The sequence below is a fragment of the Ostrinia nubilalis genome, chromosome 4, assembly GCF_963855985.1.
Source record: "Ostrinia nubilalis chromosome 4, ilOstNubi1.1, whole genome shotgun sequence".
Classification (NCBI taxonomy): Eukaryota; Metazoa; Arthropoda; class Insecta; order Lepidoptera; family Crambidae; genus Ostrinia; species Ostrinia nubilalis.
Genome location: NC_087091.1, coordinates 12666857 through 12685028, shown reverse-complemented (window position 1 = coordinate 12685028; position 18172 = coordinate 12666857). Strand labels below are relative to the sequence as shown.

Genomic DNA, 18172 nt, shown 5'->3' with positions numbered 1-18172 from the left:
AAAACGCGAATAGTAAAATACTGAATAAAAGGAGTTAGCCGAGTCTAGCACGAACTTCACTTACCTATTCACTCGTATTTTGTCTACGGCTTTCAGCGAACTTTGTTTACGGATGCACCCATTCAAATCGAAAATTATAGCTGCATGTAAAGTATTTCGCGGAGCGGATCGTATCGAACAATACGGTACGAGGGTAATACATTTTTCAAGATGTTCGGAGCGGTTAGATTGTATTTCTCGAGAGCTGCAGTTGCCGGGTGCACGGCAAGTCGAATATTGCCGATATGCGGATAACGACGGCCACAATTCCTCTAAATGCCTCGCAGTTTAGCGGGCTCTGACGGCACAATAGATGCCTTCCGTGTATACCGTTATACTATAATTTACGTTTTCCTCTAAACATCTTATTGGGGATTGTCGGAAGAAAAACAACGGCCATAGTTTTAAATCATTTAATAAAATAAGTGATGTATTAATTTCTTATAAAGAACACATTTTAAGAGCAGTCATTGGCTGTATCGTTAAAAAATATTTACGGATACGTAATATTAAAACAATGTTTCGAATCAAATTAACGATTATGTGGACATCAGTTCGGGCGAACTAGTTAACATAACTATTGTTATTGCCAAGAAAACACAACCGTTCCACAGGAACACTCGGGCACACTCGGGCGAGCCGTCTGTGACGTCACGTGCGCCCGCGCAGACTGCGTGTAACAAGTCGACTGCAGCACAGCTCACGTAAAAACTTCGTAAATAAGGCCATTCTCTACGTAATACACGACTTCACAATATGTTCAGAACATTCATGTTTACACAATGAGATAAGCGATTCAACTGAAAACGTAATTGAACTAACGTAAAATTAATCATTTAACTGAATAATTTACTACAAAACATCAACACTATTATAATATAAATTTCGTAATACAACATTTTGTATTTTCTATTCTTGAGAGAAAAAAACATTTTATACAAGTTTAAGTACTGACATCTACTACATTTCCTTATCCTAATATAATATTAGCGTCAGAGAAATTAGAGAAAAATAATTTCTTCGTCATAATCTTAATATATTTTATTAATATTGGATTTCGCATACGTAAAATTTGAATGTGTAATTATGAGATAACATCAATAACATTATTTCACTAAAATTTGTAAATCGTTTATACAAGGATAAGAAAATGTCACATAGTGATCTTCACTTTACAAATCTTTCTCTTACCCAAGTTACCTCGCCGATAAATTCATCCATATCAAAATATATACCAAATACATTTATGATTCATTCATTGTGTCATTGATATCATTTATTTAAAATATAACGCCATATATTTAATATGTATATTAAAAACTCTTACGGCTAAACGGTAACTGAACTAAACTCATTGATATTTGATTAATCGGATAAGAATTTAAAATTGCATTAAGTAATGTCATTCATTAAAATTAAAAGACTAGCTCTTTGTCAATTGTTCAAAATGCATTTTTAATAAAATAAAATGAAAATGTTAATGCGTTAGTGCCGTTAGTAATACACGTTTTATGGCACAGGTAGACGTAGAAATTGTTAAATAATTAGCTCTAAATATTCGATACGAAAAGTACAAAATTAACTATAATTTACAAACTTCATCAGGTACGTATATTGTAATAATCAAAGAAACACTAAAACAATAAGCGTGTACAAGTGTGGAATGAGAATGCTATATTAAAACTCATACACGAAAAATGCAAGTATGGCATTGACATAAAGCTCCATCTTCTGATTTTCTTAATTATTTTACATAAAACATACAATATAGATATATTTATTGGAGAAATGTTCAAGTTGCAACACTACTAACAAATAGCACCTAAACCGACAGTCAAATAAAAAAAGCTGCCGGATTTCCCCTCCACTTCAACGACCAAGAAGTAACATGATTCAGGCAAGCAAAGTCAAACTAACCGCGTCCAAACACAGAATCGTTCACTATTCTAAACGACAGTAAAATTAAATCTACCATAATTATATATCTTCATCGCGAACAACAGATCGAGAACATTAAGTCATATAATATCACTTTTCAAAACATTACATTACAAGAATTCGATAGACAAAGATATTTTCAACAAAGATACTCTCACATCGAAACACTCGAAAACAATGTTGCGTAAGACGCGCTACGCACAGAGTCTATGACTGACGGGGTCGGCGCGCCTTGGTCCGGTCAAGGCGCGGCGACGAGGCAGACTCGGACGAGCCTGGTGGCGTTCAACCGCGGGCGTCGCGAGATGTGCTATCCGTTGGCCGAGAGCTCGTCCTTGAGCCACTGCGGCACGGGCCGGCCCAGGCGCACCAGCAGCTTGGACAGCGCCGTGTTGTGCGGCGTGTAGTAGCGCCGCAGGAACTTGGCGGCCGCCTCGTCCATCGGCGGGTACACGCGCCCCTTCGACTTGCCGAGGCACTTGGTCCGTTCGTTACTTACCGCTTGGCAGTAGAAACCTTTTTTCGCGTCATACCTGTGTAAGAAGAGACATACTGTAGTTGACAAGTTATTTTAACACACGGAATGGTCTGTTCTTTTTTTTTGGGATGGACCGTCCCCGGTATTTTCTTTAAGGTTACTTAAACCTTGGTCACTTTGCAATGGAGGGAAGTCGAACCTTAACTTCGAACTCCTATGTTCTTCTGATTAAGTGCAATGACAGGTTAACTTTCCCCCGGGACAAACTTGACCTTCAGTGGTTGGGTTTTTATTGGCGGCCAAGCTGAAGATCCTGGTTACACTAGAGTTGGAGCGGTGGGAACGAGAGGTGGGAATAATCCCGAACACGGAATAGTCTATGATCTATGGTCACAAGCTGTGTACTCACTTGAGCAGCTTGTTGTAGTCCTGGTGCGGCGCGAGCTTGAGGAACTTCTGCAGCGTGTTCATGACGCTGGGCGGGTCGGATCGCAGCAGCGAGCCGTCGATGATGTGCAGCTGGTGGCTGCTGAACTCCGCTAGCCAGCGCTCCAGGTAGTGGCTGTACTTGCCCGGGTTCAAACATCGGTTTCTGTGCGAAATTACAGGTGGATATATCCCGATGTTAAAGTGTACCCGTTGATATTGAAATGACAACAAAATTAAAAAGCGAGCCAATCCATCCAAACGTTTTTTTTTTGTATCATGTAATATGAACGTATTTGGAGAATGTAGGTACTTATAAATTACCTAATAATTTGAATTTTATGTATGATTGAATTTCAGGTGAACTGGTTTTGACGGGATCAACAAAACGTACACCTGTATGTTCGAAAGTATAATTTGATTTGAAACCAACATTCACTGAACACAAAACAGCAAATAATACGATTACATTCGCCAATAACTAAAATTTGATGATGCAGAAAATTATTTTACAATTGTACACCGAAATAATTCATTAATATTCACTTAGAATATTCATAACACGCCGGTTGACAGCGGTAATCGATAGTGACTAGTGATAAATTGAACGCAAATTTGCTTTCCATTTACAGAGCGCGTTAAACGATTCGGCCGCTGATGTTAGATCAAAGCGCGATAAATATTCCATACAGCTCGCTTTCGGGTAAGTTTGTATTGCGGAGTTCAGCGAAAGAGGAAAAATGATTATAATGTAAGCTTGCCTAATCCTACAGCGCAAAGCTGAAGGCAGGCGCGATAGCTATCTAATAATAAATTCATGGTGCCCGTCAAGAGCGGAATCAATTTCTTTTTTTAGATGCTCGTAAAAGCGCACGATGTTTGCCCCGAATAATATTACATAATAATGATTCATTTTAAAATTCTTTTTACGTCAAGGTGTTGTAATTGAATTTACTTTCTCCTTTTCTTCTTCATAAAACCGAAAGAGACTATGAATATTAAACAAGACACGCTGTATTTTCGACTAGACTAGCGCAGCGGTTCAAAAGTCAAATTACCCGGGTTGTCACATGAAAATATTATAAGAAGTCAAATTAACAAATTACACGGGAAAAATAAAAGTACATAAACCCTCGAATAAATAAAACTTACCGGAGGTCCCTCAGCGGTTTAGGCGCCGAGTCGTTGGCGCTGATGACCGCCTGGAACGAGTAGTTGTTGGCCACCGGGTCGCCGTGCGAGCGGATGTGCTGGTACCACGAGTACGCCCTGCACAATAAAACAATAGTTTTAACCTCCTAACTGCTAAAGAAAATAATATATGACACCTTATTTTAATTTGCATCAAGTTCAAAATGTGGTGGCAATAATTCAACCTTCACCGGCTAAAACAACACGATCTCTTGTACAACAACAATAGTTGTGATATTTAGGTTAGAGAGCAACAGTCGTAAGGTATATTTTCTTTCAGAAATTGTCTTAAATAATTAATTTATTCATTATAGATTTGTGCATGAATGTAATAACATCACATCATTTATTTACAGAATTAATACAACTTATATTAATTGTGTCACTACTTAACGATTTGATGTGATTTTCCCTGGGGGCATCACGAATATTATAATGGACAACACGCATAAGTTGTAATATTAAGTTAAATTATGACTTAATTTAATGTTTAGATCACACAGATTACACTAGTTTTTATTTCACCTCAATCCATCCAGTATTACCGAAGATAGAGCCTCGAGAAGATTACGGACTTTTTAAAATTTTCAAAAATTTCCAATATTCGCGCGTGACGTCACAACATGATTTTGCAGCCCCCGCACGTTAACCCATTTACCACTTTTTGTCTTTTTTTCAACTAAAATAAAATTTTACCTAACTGACAACTGTTGTTAGTTGTCATCGTTCAATCACATTTCAAACTAGGCGCTAAAAAAGTAACCATTATTATGCCACCTATTGCCAATTTTGTGCAATATGAAGCCATTTTTACATTTATGCACTTAAATATAAATTTTCTGGAAAAATAATTAAGTTTGTGTCTCTGTGCTCAATAACGAGTAAATAGTCCAGTTATTTGTTAATTTTACTTGGAAAGTTTTCCGGAATTTTTGAAAATTGGTGAATAAATAGATTTCGCTATGTTCTTTCCGAATTTTGTGACCTCGTTTAAAGCGGAGCGCGCGCCCGCCTTATTGAAAAAAATCCGCCTTAAAAAAGGTTTTTGACAACTAATTTTTTCATTTTATAATTTTTGGGACATAGACAAGCTAAGAAGCTTTGATAAATGTGATAAATTTCATGTAATGTAAGTTAAATAGATTTAGAGTTGTGAAACAGTCAAATTAATGTACCAGCTAAATTGCGAGTTCTTTTTTCTTTGATCATGGCAGGACACGCTGCCGGGTGTCCTAAATATGCTGAAGTATAAAAAAATTCGCTTTGCTGAAGTATACATTTTTTTTGTCTTGTTTGTTTCTACATTACATAATTGTATCCTACTAATATTATAGGTAAATGCGAAAGTTTGGATGTCTGGAAGTTTAAAATAAAGTAAAGTAATGTTTATTTAATTTTCTCACCAACATAACAGATAATATTATGATAACAAACAATCAGGAAAAACAAAAAGTATTAATGTTGGTGGGTTGATACCTGAACTAGGAAGATTCCTGTGTCTCAGGTTTGTTACTCTTTCACGCAAAAAGTACTCAACGGATTTTGTTGAAACTGTACAATATTATTGTTTGTAACCCAGATTAACATATAGGCTATAATTTATGCCGATCTGTGACACTAAATTTCACGCGGGTGAAGCCGCAGGCAAAAGCTAGTCGTGAAATAAATAGGAAAGTTTAAGGTTCTGAAACGTGGTCGCTTACTATGGGCCTCATAAGAAGGCTCAAGGTCACCCAAAGGGTGATGGAGCGGGCTATGCTCGGGGTGTCCCTGCGTGATCGAATCAGAAATGAGGAGATCGGCAGGAGAACCAAAGTGACCGACATAGCACGCAGAATTGCTAAAATCAAGTGGCAGTGGGTGGGACACATAGCTCGTAGAGACGATGGCCATTGGGGCAGAAAATTTCTTGAGTGGCGACCACGGGCTGGAAGACGTAGCGTGGGCAGGCCTCCTACTAGGTGGACCGACGATCTGGTAAAGGTCGCGGGAAGAACCTGAATGCGGGCAGCGCAGGACTGTTCATTATGAAAAACCTATGGAAAACCCAAAGGATTCTCGCCTTTGTCCAGCAGTGAACGTCATTTGGCTGTAACGACGAAATAGGAAAGAATGTAACTATCAAAAATCTTCTGTAAGGCAGCATTTTTCCAATTTCGCAACGAGCGCGGCAATCACACTTAACTAACAGACTAACAGAGAGCATAGCGAAATCTATTTTAATCACCAATTTTCAAAACTCCCGGAACACTTTCCAGGTAATCAAGTTAATTTGTACCAAACGACTGGACTATAATCTAATATAAAAATTTGGGTACATCTTCTCAAAAACAAAAGAACTGGTGCTAAAAGGGTTAAGTGACGTTTTGACATTTGTAGAGGGCCTTGTAGAAGGGGAGGCTATGGTGCTGAATGTGGATTAACTCGAGTGTCATAGTAACTTATTAGACTGCTAAGCTTGATGATAAAAAGAAAAATATTTTATTCAATGTACATAGTCTGGTCATAAGTTCTGTCATATGATAATAACTTTTGAATTTTGAATGAAACATTTTTACTGAATAAGAATTAAATAGAAAAAATGTGCGATAGTTCGAATTTTATTGTATGTGTAGTGGACGCATAAAGAAGTCCGAACTGCAGTTGTCACGTTGCATTGCTACGCGCCAAAGCTGATTTTCGTTGTGCTGAAAAAATTTAGTTTATCTTTTCATTAAATGATAGGTATAGGTGTACCAGAATCTCATGGCAAACAAAAATATTGGAAAAGTGTGTCTTTCATATGGCAAATGTCTATGGATTTATTGTCACCTGTCAAAGTAAATCAAGTGAACTGTCAGTCGCTGCAGAAATTTTGTAATCTCTTCATGCCTATTTGTTATTTTTGTGAAAAAGTCGAAAAAGCTCAAGCAAGTCATATTGTTTTCTATGTGTATTGTAAAATAAGGCATAATTTAAAGTCAATCTTTGATTTTAAAGCGCGTCGTTGAGTTGACAGTAAGTTGGAGTGAAATTTGATACATTTAGTTTATTACCTAACTGCGTCAGAAGGGTTTTTTTAAATATTATTCTTATAATAGCTGCTTTATCGGAGGTTTCAGGTGTACCTCACAAATTGGTGCAGAGGAATGGTGAAAATGTTATGACCATGTAAATAAAATTGAAAAAGATTTCATCAAGTAAGATGTAAGATGGAATAATTGAAATGGTGGAAGAGCAATTTATAATAAATACCTTTTTCATCTATTGAAGAAAAGTGGAATCCTTGGAATCGTTTTCTAGTTCTGAATGAAGTGATTAGTTATAAGTATGATACATAATAAAATTAGTTACATAAAGTAATATACGTTTTACTTATTTTTCAAGACATTTTCCTATTATTATTACTGACGGGATTGCTACCATGTACCTTAGTTTTGAGTTTCCAATATTTCGGCACTGTTGCAAGCGCCATGGTCACGGAGTAACTGAAGAAATTAAAACCAGACATCGTTCAGAGGTGCGTTCAAAAGACCTGAGATTTAAAAAAATCCCACGTTTTGTTTTACAGTAAGCGAAAAAAGAAGTGACTTGAAAATGGAATACAAAATGATAAGGTATGGTAAATGTTATGTCTTTATCAATGAAGAAGCAGAAGTTCAATTTCATGTATCCTCCATCTAGGCTTTAGTAAGTCCCGAAATCCCCGCTTCGGCTCCCCTACAAACCATTCTAACCATTGTACACAGATAATATCTTACATGCAGCTTTTCATGTTACTACGTCACATTTTCAAAATCCGCGCGGAAAATCGCTCCTAACGGAAGAACGCACTTTGAGCTTGAATATTTCAGTCATTTTTAAAGATATCAAAAAAGTAAAAATACAGTATTCATTCAAATTTTTTGTAGTTTTTTTTGGCACCTTCAACAAAAATTGTGCGCCATGTCCATTGGCAGTATAACTTTAGCGGCTTCGCGTATCCTTGGAGACCTGTATTTATTGGATGGAATATGCTATTTATTGCCTTCATTTATTTTTAGGTTGACTCTTAAATGAATATAAATACGTTTCATCACATTTTTACACATCAAATGATCTTTTAATATGATTTAGGCTGAGTTGCACCATCTAACTTTAATCGTAACTATAACATTAACCGGCGTTTTTTGTATGGAGTTTGACAGACTTTTGACGTTTGTTATAGTTAAAGTAAGATGGTGCAACCCAGGGTTAGATAATGCAATATTCAGACGAGAAAGTCTTGAGTCTAATATTCATCCAAGTCTATGTGCGATTGTGCGTAGATAAATAATATGCTTCGTAACCTGCGAGTATGTATCATATTTTTTTTACATGTAATGAAAATATTTCTTTTTTACTTTTGCTACTTATATCTTATATTTTCTGTTTTTAGCTTACCACGTTGGAAATTAAGCTTCTTATTCATCGCATTTAAGGATAAAAAAGAATCAAGCAACGGTTTTTCGATACCGATTCGATAAAGATCCAACGATACGTCGATTACGTCGACGGCATTAAATTTTCGACGCAGAAAGGTGAACGTCTAGTCAGTCACATTATTATTTCACGTTTTAATCTGGATTAAATCGCAGTTACCCGTATACCTACCCCTTGTTTAAAATGAACGGGGAGAAATCTAATCTCGCTTTGGATTCAAATAAATTTCTAATAGCTGTTCGAGCGTTAACTTAATGAGGACTATCGTTTTTATACTTAACAGTTGGCACCCCTGGCGATTGACAGGACCTTACTCTACAGTGGCGCCATCTTGATGAGTGCAAATGCGATAGTCCTCCTACCACATTAGCGCTCACAAGTTTGGCGCCACTGTCTTCGCTACTAGCAAGTGACAGGACCTTACTCTACAGTGGCGCTAACTGGTGAGCGCTAAAACGATAGCCCTCATTAGTTTGAAACGAGTACACGTGATTGATTCTGAGAATGATTCGAAGCGATAATAACATGCACATATAAGACTCGTATGTTGCTCGTATATTATTACAAACACATCTTTAATTAATCTTAAGAAATGTGTATGTGATGTGTTATGTATACAGGGTGGCCAAAACAGTGAGGTCTAAAAGAAAAATTTAGATTTCTTACATAAAGGTGTACCTAAATCACCCCCATGTATATTATACGATTGTGCTTAGTTTAGGAGATAGAGTTAATTTTGTGATATTTTAAAATTTTGTGACCTAGTAGGCTTTAAACATTTTTATCTTTTTTTCGGGGTGACTTTTCTCAGATTTCTTTTTTTCGACAGATTTGTTATTAATTGCAGATGTTTGAAAAAAATAACCACCTTCCTATCTTTGATTCAAGATACAAAAGTTTTGCTAGAAACATAAAAATTATGCTTTTATCAGAACACTATCAAATTTTCAACTTAAAAGTTTAAGTAAAAAAAAGAACTTCCATAGGTCCAAAACCATTTTAAAAACTGCGCCGTTTCCTGAACATTCATAATAATACAAAAAAACATGTACTTAATGGGCCACTATTTCCTGTAATCGGTCCACTAAAGTGGTAAGTCGGAGATTCCGTTACATGTTTTTGACTTTCTTAGAGTGAATTAATATTGGGAATCCTCTAAGTTTACATTACGTAGAACAGATTTAGAGCAGTAACTGGACAGAACATGTTTTTGTTCTCAACGAGGAAGCTCTTGCCCTTCATCACACCTGGTGGAAACTGATGATTAGGCTGAAGGTGGAAGGGAACTTCAACTACAAAGGAACTATGGCTTCCTACCTCCAAATTCCGGAACACATTGTTATTTTAAGTAAGTTTTAATGAACATAAACCAAATATCCCTCCTTCTTCTTCTCACTGTAGTAGGTATTTCAAGGGTAATAGTAAAATGTAACAAATGCCTCTGTCTTCAAGTGGTAAGAGGTAAGCTTCAGAGGTCCCGGGTTTGATTCCCAGTGGAGGTGAAATTTTCTGCTCGGTTTGGTTGGTGGTAGGGTTTGATCTAAGTCTGCCTGGCCTGCAACTCTATTTTCCTAAGTCTGTCACTATAACAATAATGTTAATAGCATTACTGTATTCCGGCATTTGGAGGTAGGAAGCCATAGTTCCTCTGTAGTTGATGTTCCCTTCCACCTTCAGCCTAATCATCAGTTTCCACCAGGTGTGATGAAGGGCAAGAGCTTCCTCGTTGAGAATAAAAACATGTTCTGTCCAGTTACTGCTCTAAATCTGTTCTACGTAATGTAAACTTAGAGGATTCCCAATATTAATTCACTCTAAGAAAGTCAAAAACATGTAACGGAATCTCCGACTTACCACTTTAGTGGACCGATTACAGGAAATAGTGGCCCATTAAGTACATGTTTTTTTGTATTATTATGAATGTTCAGGAAACGGCGCAGTTTTTAAAATGGTTTTGGACCTATGGAAGTTCTTTTTTTTACTTAAACTTTTAAGTTGAAAATTTGATAGTGTTCTAATAAAAGCATAATTTTTATGTTTCTAGCAAAACTTTTGTATCTTGAATCAAAGATAGGAAGATGATTTTTTTTTCAAACATCTGCAATTAATAACAAATCTGTCGAAAAAAAGAAATCTGGAAAAAGTCAACCCAAAAAAAAGATAAAAATGTTTAAAGCCTACTAGGTCATAAAATTTTAAAATATCACAAAATTAACTCTATCTCCTAAACTAAGCACAATCGTATTATATACATGGGGGTGATTTAGGTACACCGTGATGTAAGGAATCTAAATTTTTCTTTTAGACCTCAGTGTTTTGGCCACCCTGTATTAGATCGTATAGTCATAATAGCGCAGTTGATTTAATAATAAGTTTATATTGAATTATTATGCGGTTACTACACGAGTAAAACGCTAATTAAATCTGGTATAAAAGGCCCAGACAGCAAAATTGATTTTTAAAGAGGCCTCAGTAACTTAGATTAATTTCCAACCAACTAAGCCCTCCTTTACGAGTGATTATGTATGCATGAGAGAAGTTTAGACAATTCTAAAAAAATACATAGTCAATCGAAACTACATGTATAGTACGTACGACATTGAGTTAGGTCTTTGCTATCAATCAATGACAACGCAATGAGGGCTATCGTTTTTACACTTAACAGTTGGCACCCCTGGCGATTGACAGGACCTTACTCTACAGTGGCGCCATCTTGATGAGTGCAATTGCGATAGTCCTCCTACCACTTTAGCGCTCACCAGTTGGTACCACTGTCTTCGCTACTAGCAAGTGACAGGACCTTACTCTACAGTGGCGCTAACTGGCGAGCGCTAAAACGATAGCCCTCATTGAACTCACTTGGGCAGGGTTCGCTTTCCAGTTTTATAATACCTACTTATGCAGGTATAATACCTACTATTTATAGATCTTCTTATTTCACGCCAACATCGCGATGTCACGTCTTACTGTTTCAGCTTGCTCATTGATTAGCTAAGTAATGAGATTTAGATGCCTTTGTTGTCAGATGTAATGTAATAATATTTTTGTTCGTAAAATGAAAAAACTTTTTCACTGCTCGCCGTTTCGTCCTATTTACAACACGAGCGTAATTATATCTCGCTCGCCGGAGGATACTGGCAGAAATTTTCGGTTTCAAAGATAAAAATATACACAGGGAACATTACGCTGTACTAGGTAACTTGGATGAATGCTTATTACGGGTAAAAGTACTAATACAATTGACAATACTTGATGGGTGTTCAAATGTAAAGAAAGCTCAGAGATTTCAGTCGCTTTAGAATTTTCCGGTCTTATTAATGTAAAAATGATGCTAACAATGAGTATTCAAATGTGCGCTTTCGTAGCAACTTCGCCTTATTAGGCGGAAAGTGCGGAACTACAGGTATAAAGCACAGTCAGTACATACATCAGTTGGCTCCTGTGGTAGTGGAGCGGTAGGAATGACATGTGACGTAAAATAGTTGTCACGGCTGTCAGTCACGGTTTTGACGTAACAAAAACAACCCTCCACACTTCTTCAGTTTGCAGGAACAGACTTAGTTATGCGCTACTATACCATGCAAGTATTTCAATAGCATTTCACCTACACAAGAAATTTCCTAACCTGCAGGAATTTTCATATCCTTGTTCGAAACAACATCATACTCGTGTGTTAATAATGTTTCTGTTTTTACTCGGATAATCCTCGGCGCTGTCGAATTCGTGGCAAAAACTGAAACTATTTGTGTAAGTTTCACACTAACTCATAAAGTAAGCTTCTTTTAGGATAGAAAAATTAAGTGCACGCGGTTCGTTGCCTATTTCTCTCACTCACTACGAGTAAAATAGAACTTTATTAGTACAGAAATATTTGTCTGAAATAATAAGAAAGTGTAGATATTTCGTAGTTATAATATCAAACTTTAAAGCAACGCGTGCACTCGGCGCGGCGCTAACAACAAGTACATACGACATCACATTAAGCTTAGCACTGTGGAATCTATTGAAGCTGTAATAAATACTACTATGCAAGAAAAACATCTAAACCGATGTCTGTCAGTAAACTTACCTTTTGGAGGGTGATATTAGAATAGCAATGATCTTGGCGTTGGGCAGCAGCGCGTGCGCTCTCCGCGGCACCAGGTCTCCGTCGAAATATGTAGCGGACTTCTCGAACGTCAGCTGCGACGAGTTGCTCAGGCTCGGCGGGAAGAAGTTCAGGTACCTGTAGCAATGTATCGTTAAGGTAAAACGAACCTAAAAACCTATCATTTAGCGTTTCAATTTAGAATTTACAAGAAATATCGATTGGAACCTAAGAATTTTCAAAAGCAATTTACAATTTGTCTGCGCATCTATTACTGTGGACAATATAAATCATTCTGACAACTACTTTTATGAACTAGCAGTGGTGTCATATTGAATAAGATCTTTATAGATGTTAACTAAGGCAAATTAATCGCATGTTAAACAAAAGGTTATTAATTTATCTATAACAGCACCCCCTATTTTCTAACCAAGAAGTGCTAGTTAAGTTGTCAGTCATGATGAGCATAATCGTTTCAGTATCGGGGCATCATAATCGGAAATTCGCTGGCCGATTGAATAACCAAAAATTAGAAAATTAAGCTGCCAACCGCCTGGCTAAACTAGCGTGGTGAGTTAATGGTTTGAACTTTCCATTTATAAGACGTGTAGTGTGATAAGTTTTTAAAGACATAGCAAAATAGTGATGCTGAAAGTTTTGACTATATTTTCTTTTTGCTTAAAAAAAATCTGAAGATCATAATTTTACTACCTGATAGACAGATATAAAATAAAAATAGGTACTCTGTGGTATAAAATCCGAAACAGCGCGAGCCTCGAAGTCGAAAAAATGTAAATAGCCATCGGCGGCGAGTGCACTGTACGTGCCGCCAATCGCATTGCGCCTGTACCCAGAAGTACTTTTTCCGTTACAGCGGATCAAAGGGATCAAAAACCGTAAAATTGGACCGCGTACAAGACAACTGATTGGATCCAGAATGTACATTTGCACTAGTGCGCTGCCCGCTTTTTACTGCCGTCGATCTGTCGACCCCGAAATCAATTTAGACTGGAAGACATAAACCTCCCTTAACAATTTTCACCGCCAACAAAGTTGTTTTTAGTTTCGAATGTGAACCGTAAACTGGTTAATAAAATCCGCCAATACGTTGCCAAATTGATTTCCGTGGCGTACCTCAATTACTACTTTAACCCGAGCGCAGTGGGGTGGGCAATACCAGCGGGAAGTTATGAAACAAAGTTTGTATATCGCGCCAGGTATTTTCAGACAAGCTTTAACATCAAACTGGGGAATACGGAATGATACTAAATCGTAACGCTTGCTTGGCAACAGTAAATGTAAGAGTTCGCAAACAACTGACAACGTGCGTGTATCGGCACACTCGGAATGTAATCTGTACCGCTACGAATGGGACCTTGAATACTTGATATTTTCTTAGGAAGTCTGGAGCCCTCCGGGTAAGGCACGGAGGGATTGGGTGTTTGTTCACCGCTATTTTAGGACATGTCATGCGACAAACTTGGTGTAGTACATAAAATATAAATATTATAAAGAAAGAACACTAAAACGACACTCATTTGTAAGAAAACAATTTACTTAGGATCCTAAAAGACGTCTATTCTATTGCTGGAAAAAGGCATATCCCAAGGGTTTCTACAACAACTGGTCTTACACTGCTGGTATCCAAGCAAGCGCCTGGATTAGGTCAGGAAGCCCTGACCTTCACTAAACCGTCAGTCCATCGTCGTGGTCGTCCTAAGTCATATTCCATATTATTGTGTACTCAGTACTCACCAGTCGAGTCCCTTGAGGTAGTTATTGTTGTTGAAGAACTGAAGCTCCTCGTATGTGGCAGGGCTGGGCAGGTTGGGCACCAGTGCGGGGTGCATCGCAAGGAACGTATACAGCGCCGTGCTGCCAGTCTTTTGAGGCCCAATCACCAGAACCTTCGGCAACGTCCCACACCATTTGCTCTTCGACCATATGCGACGGTGGCGAATGTCGTCGCATGGATTCTAAACAAAATATAATTTATTTGTAGTGGTAGATTAATGCAGAAAAATTTGCAGAGCATTATGATAGAACGACATGCCCAAAAGTTCCAAAACTTGATTCCAACTTCAACAAGGAATTGAATTGTAAATCTTACTCAAATACGAAATACAACACTACAATACAAAATTTAACAGGCTTGATCAAGTTTTGGGCGTCATTCATAATAATTGGACAAATTGATACCGACTATCGGAAAACATTTTGACCAAACAGAATGTCCAGTCCAGCTGATTGAAACCATAGTTATATGAAAATTGTTGAAATCACGCGGCGGACGGGATGAAAATGTACAATTATTCGACCGTTACCGAAATTAAATATTAAATAACAAACAGTGGAGGTCGTATCACCGCTTGGCGCGCTTGAATTTGTTGTTCGGTTCTGAAATATTATTCAATTCAGACGGTAAACAATGCAGTGTCCCACAACATGAAATACATTTCAAATTCTTTACCGTATTTCAATGATATCTCGCGAGACAATAAAATATTAAAACTCGTGCGTCGTCCATATTGTTTCTGCGGCTTGGTCGTGTCTGAAATACGGGTCGCCGTGCACGGCTTTCTATCACTTATACATATTTTTGGAGCTTGTGTCATAAATATATCAAAGCTAAAAGCCTTGTTTTGTTTTATATTCGTTTTATAGTAAAATAAAATTAATGTTATTTGTTCACTGCGATTGTAAAATAATTAGATGATGCGCGATGACACCAACACGTTTTCGCACTATCAATCCGAATCCGTGAAAACACGTCCGAAGTTGTCGTAGAACTATTTTTAAAGTAGTTTATGCACTAGATCCACTGTCGACCGATTTCTAGATCCGTATTTTGACGGATTCAGATTGAACGTAGTAAGAAACGTGTTTGACCCAATACGAATATTAAGAAGAGCTGTAGATTTCGAATAAATAAAAGTCAAAGTTAAATGTATGAAAATTGCTAGGATCTATATTCTACAACTTACCCCCCACAGCGGGTTCAACTCGTCGGGCCTCAGCTGAAAGTACTTCTCGGCGAGCGCGAGCGGCGGCGCGGACGCGAGCCGAACGTTCGTCCAGCACCGCAGGAACTTCACCACCGACTCGAACGTGTACAACGCTAGCCGATCGTTGCCATAGTTCGACATGTGGGTCATGAACACGTTGATCTGGTGGACGAACGGCATGAATAAATTCACAATTCATGGAACAAGCTTAGGTACGTAGGTTTATTCGGTTTTTCACATTGCTGATATGAAAACATAAGCTTAACGGTGCGGTATGTTATGTGCATATCTAACTACAATCCGAACGTGTTAACTGCGCACCTGGCAGCCATAACGTCATATCGACGGTTCTGGTACGGACAGGGCGAACGCGCGGAGGTGTGCAGTTAGTTTGATCGGGTTGTAAATATGCACAGATAGTCTGTGCTATTGACTGTAAAAACATATGTGGCGACTACGTCCCACTTACGCCTCATACCAATTAATTAAAATATACTTAATTGTAATACTTCTTGTACAAACTTAAGATGTAAATGCTTTGTTAGTTATAGCGTGTTAATTTTAGAGCATGGTAATTTTAGTTTCTCACACACCTGCAATTTTAGGATTTTATTGTCGGAATGTTTAACTCAAATCTTTTTAGTGTTTTGCCGATGTAACACGTGGTCCATTGTTGATCTATGCAATTATTGCAGGTGTCTGTGTATCAAGCAACGCCAACCTTTGTAATGTCTTTCTATTGTTTATTGTTTACTTTGTATTATGTTTGAGCCAACCTTTGCCATGTGTTTCATGCTAATCGTTTTGTTTGTCCTGCTTATTACCTTATATGGCCCTTCGTAGGGTTGTTGCAGAGGAGCTTTAACAGCGTCATTCCTTACAAATACATGACTGGACGACAGCAAATCTTTGAAAAAGAAAGTACTCTTAATGCCATGGCGCGTGCCGTCGATTGGCTGTAACTTATTAAACTGCTGTCGTAGATGGTTGACGTAATCGCTAGGCACTGGGTTGGGCGTAACACTCTTACATAAAAACTCACCTGGGAGGCGCAAGCTCTGTCCGTATAGAAGTTCAGCAGATGTAGCTTGTAAATCCTCCTTCCAGGATGCCCTAATGCCTAACAATACTGTTGGTAATACCCGCGTCCAACTCTCGTCGGCATGACATTTAATTGCGCTCTTAAGTTGCCGATGAAAGCGTTCTACCATACCATTTGAAGACGGATGATAAGCAGTGGTGCGTAGGTGGTTCGAACCTAGTAGAGCGTTCAGATCTCTAAATAGGTGCGACTCAAACTGCCTGCCTTGGTCCGTTGTGATTCTGCTTGGAATGCCGAAACGTGCAATCCAATTCGAATAGAACGCGCGTGCTACTGTTTCTGCCTCTTGGTTGGGTATCGGTATCGCCTCAGGCCATCTTGAAAAGCGGTCGACGCACGTGAGACAGTATCGATATCCCTCAGAGTAAGGCATAACGATAATGTCCAAATGAACGTGGTCAAACCGAGAAGATGGTGGTGCGAAAGTGCCAGGAAGAGTGATAACGTGTCGCGACACTTTGGAACGCTGGCAACCCAAGCACGCTCTCGTCCACTTTTTGCAGTCAGAATTCATTGAGGGCCACACGAATCGTTGTGAAACGAGTTTCGTCGTTGCACGTGCCCCGGGGTGTGAATTCTGATGAAGTATGTTAAACGCTAACTTTCTGAAAGGCTCTGTAAGGTAGGGTCTGGCGCGTTGAGTTGATACATCGCAATAGACTGGTGTGTCGCTATCTGGCAAACTAAGAAGTCGTAATTGCAATGACGAGTTATTTGAATCTAACAACGACTTAAGATGAGTGTCATTTTTCTGTGACTTCGCAAGAGATTCCCAATCAAGGCCTTTACGAACGCTCTCTATACGTGAAAGTGCGTCGGCTGGCACGTTGTCTTCCCCACTCACATGACGTATGTCTGTTGAAAATTGACCGATTAAATCCAGGTATCTAAACTGCCTGGGTGAACACTGTTGCTCCTTTTTACGAAATGCATAGGTTATCGGCTTATGGTCAGTAAAAATTACAAACTGTCGTGCTTCAACGTAATGCCTAAAATGTTTGACTGCAGCATAGATAGCGAATAGTTCGCGGTCGTACGCTGAGTACTTTTGTTCGGCCGTAGTAAGTTTTTTAGAAAAGAATGCGATAGGGTGCCAATCGTTACCTACTTTTTGTTGCAGAGCTGCTCCAATGCTATTGTTTGATGCGTCACAAAAGAGGCCTAACTCGGCGTCGTCCCGAGGATGGGCTAACAAAGCTGCCTGTGCTAGACTCTCCTTACAAACATCGAAATCTTTTCTCGCCTGATCCGTCCACGCAATTGGAGTTTTACCTTTTATGTTACCATGCAGCAGCTCGTTAAGACTAGATTGGCTAGCGGCTGCGTTAGGTATGCACCTTCTATAAAAGTTTAGCATACCTAGGAACCGTCGTAGCTGCTTTGCTGTGGCCGGAAGTGGGTACGTCCGTATTGCTTTAACCTTTTCAGGGAGCGGACGAGTACCGTCGGCTGACACTAAATAACCT

The 18172-nt window shown here is 38.5% G+C and overlaps 1 protein-coding gene across 3 annotated transcripts in view; it reads right to left on the bottom strand.

Annotated features, from left to right (window-relative positions):
- Positions 1 to 438: 438 nt before the first annotated feature.
- The window catches only part of LOC135071186 (bifunctional heparan sulfate N-deacetylase/N-sulfotransferase), a 122754-nt gene continuing 105020 nt past the window's right edge, over positions 439 to 18172 (bottom strand). For all 3 annotated transcript variants that reach the window (XM_063964955.1, XM_063964952.1, XM_063964953.1), the window contains 6 exons: positions 15584 to 15766; positions 14355 to 14575; positions 12582 to 12737; positions 4034 to 4150; positions 2865 to 3047; positions 439 to 2510 (listed from right to left, as the gene is read on the bottom strand). In XM_063964955.1, coding sequence (XP_063821025.1) covers positions 2288 to 2510; positions 2865 to 3047; positions 4034 to 4150; positions 12582 to 12737; positions 14355 to 14575; positions 15584 to 15766 — 1083 coding nt within the window. In that variant the 3' untranslated portion in view covers positions 439 to 2287. The remainder of the gene's footprint in view (positions 2511 to 2864; positions 3048 to 4033; positions 4151 to 12581; positions 12738 to 14354; positions 14576 to 15583; positions 15767 to 18172) is intronic.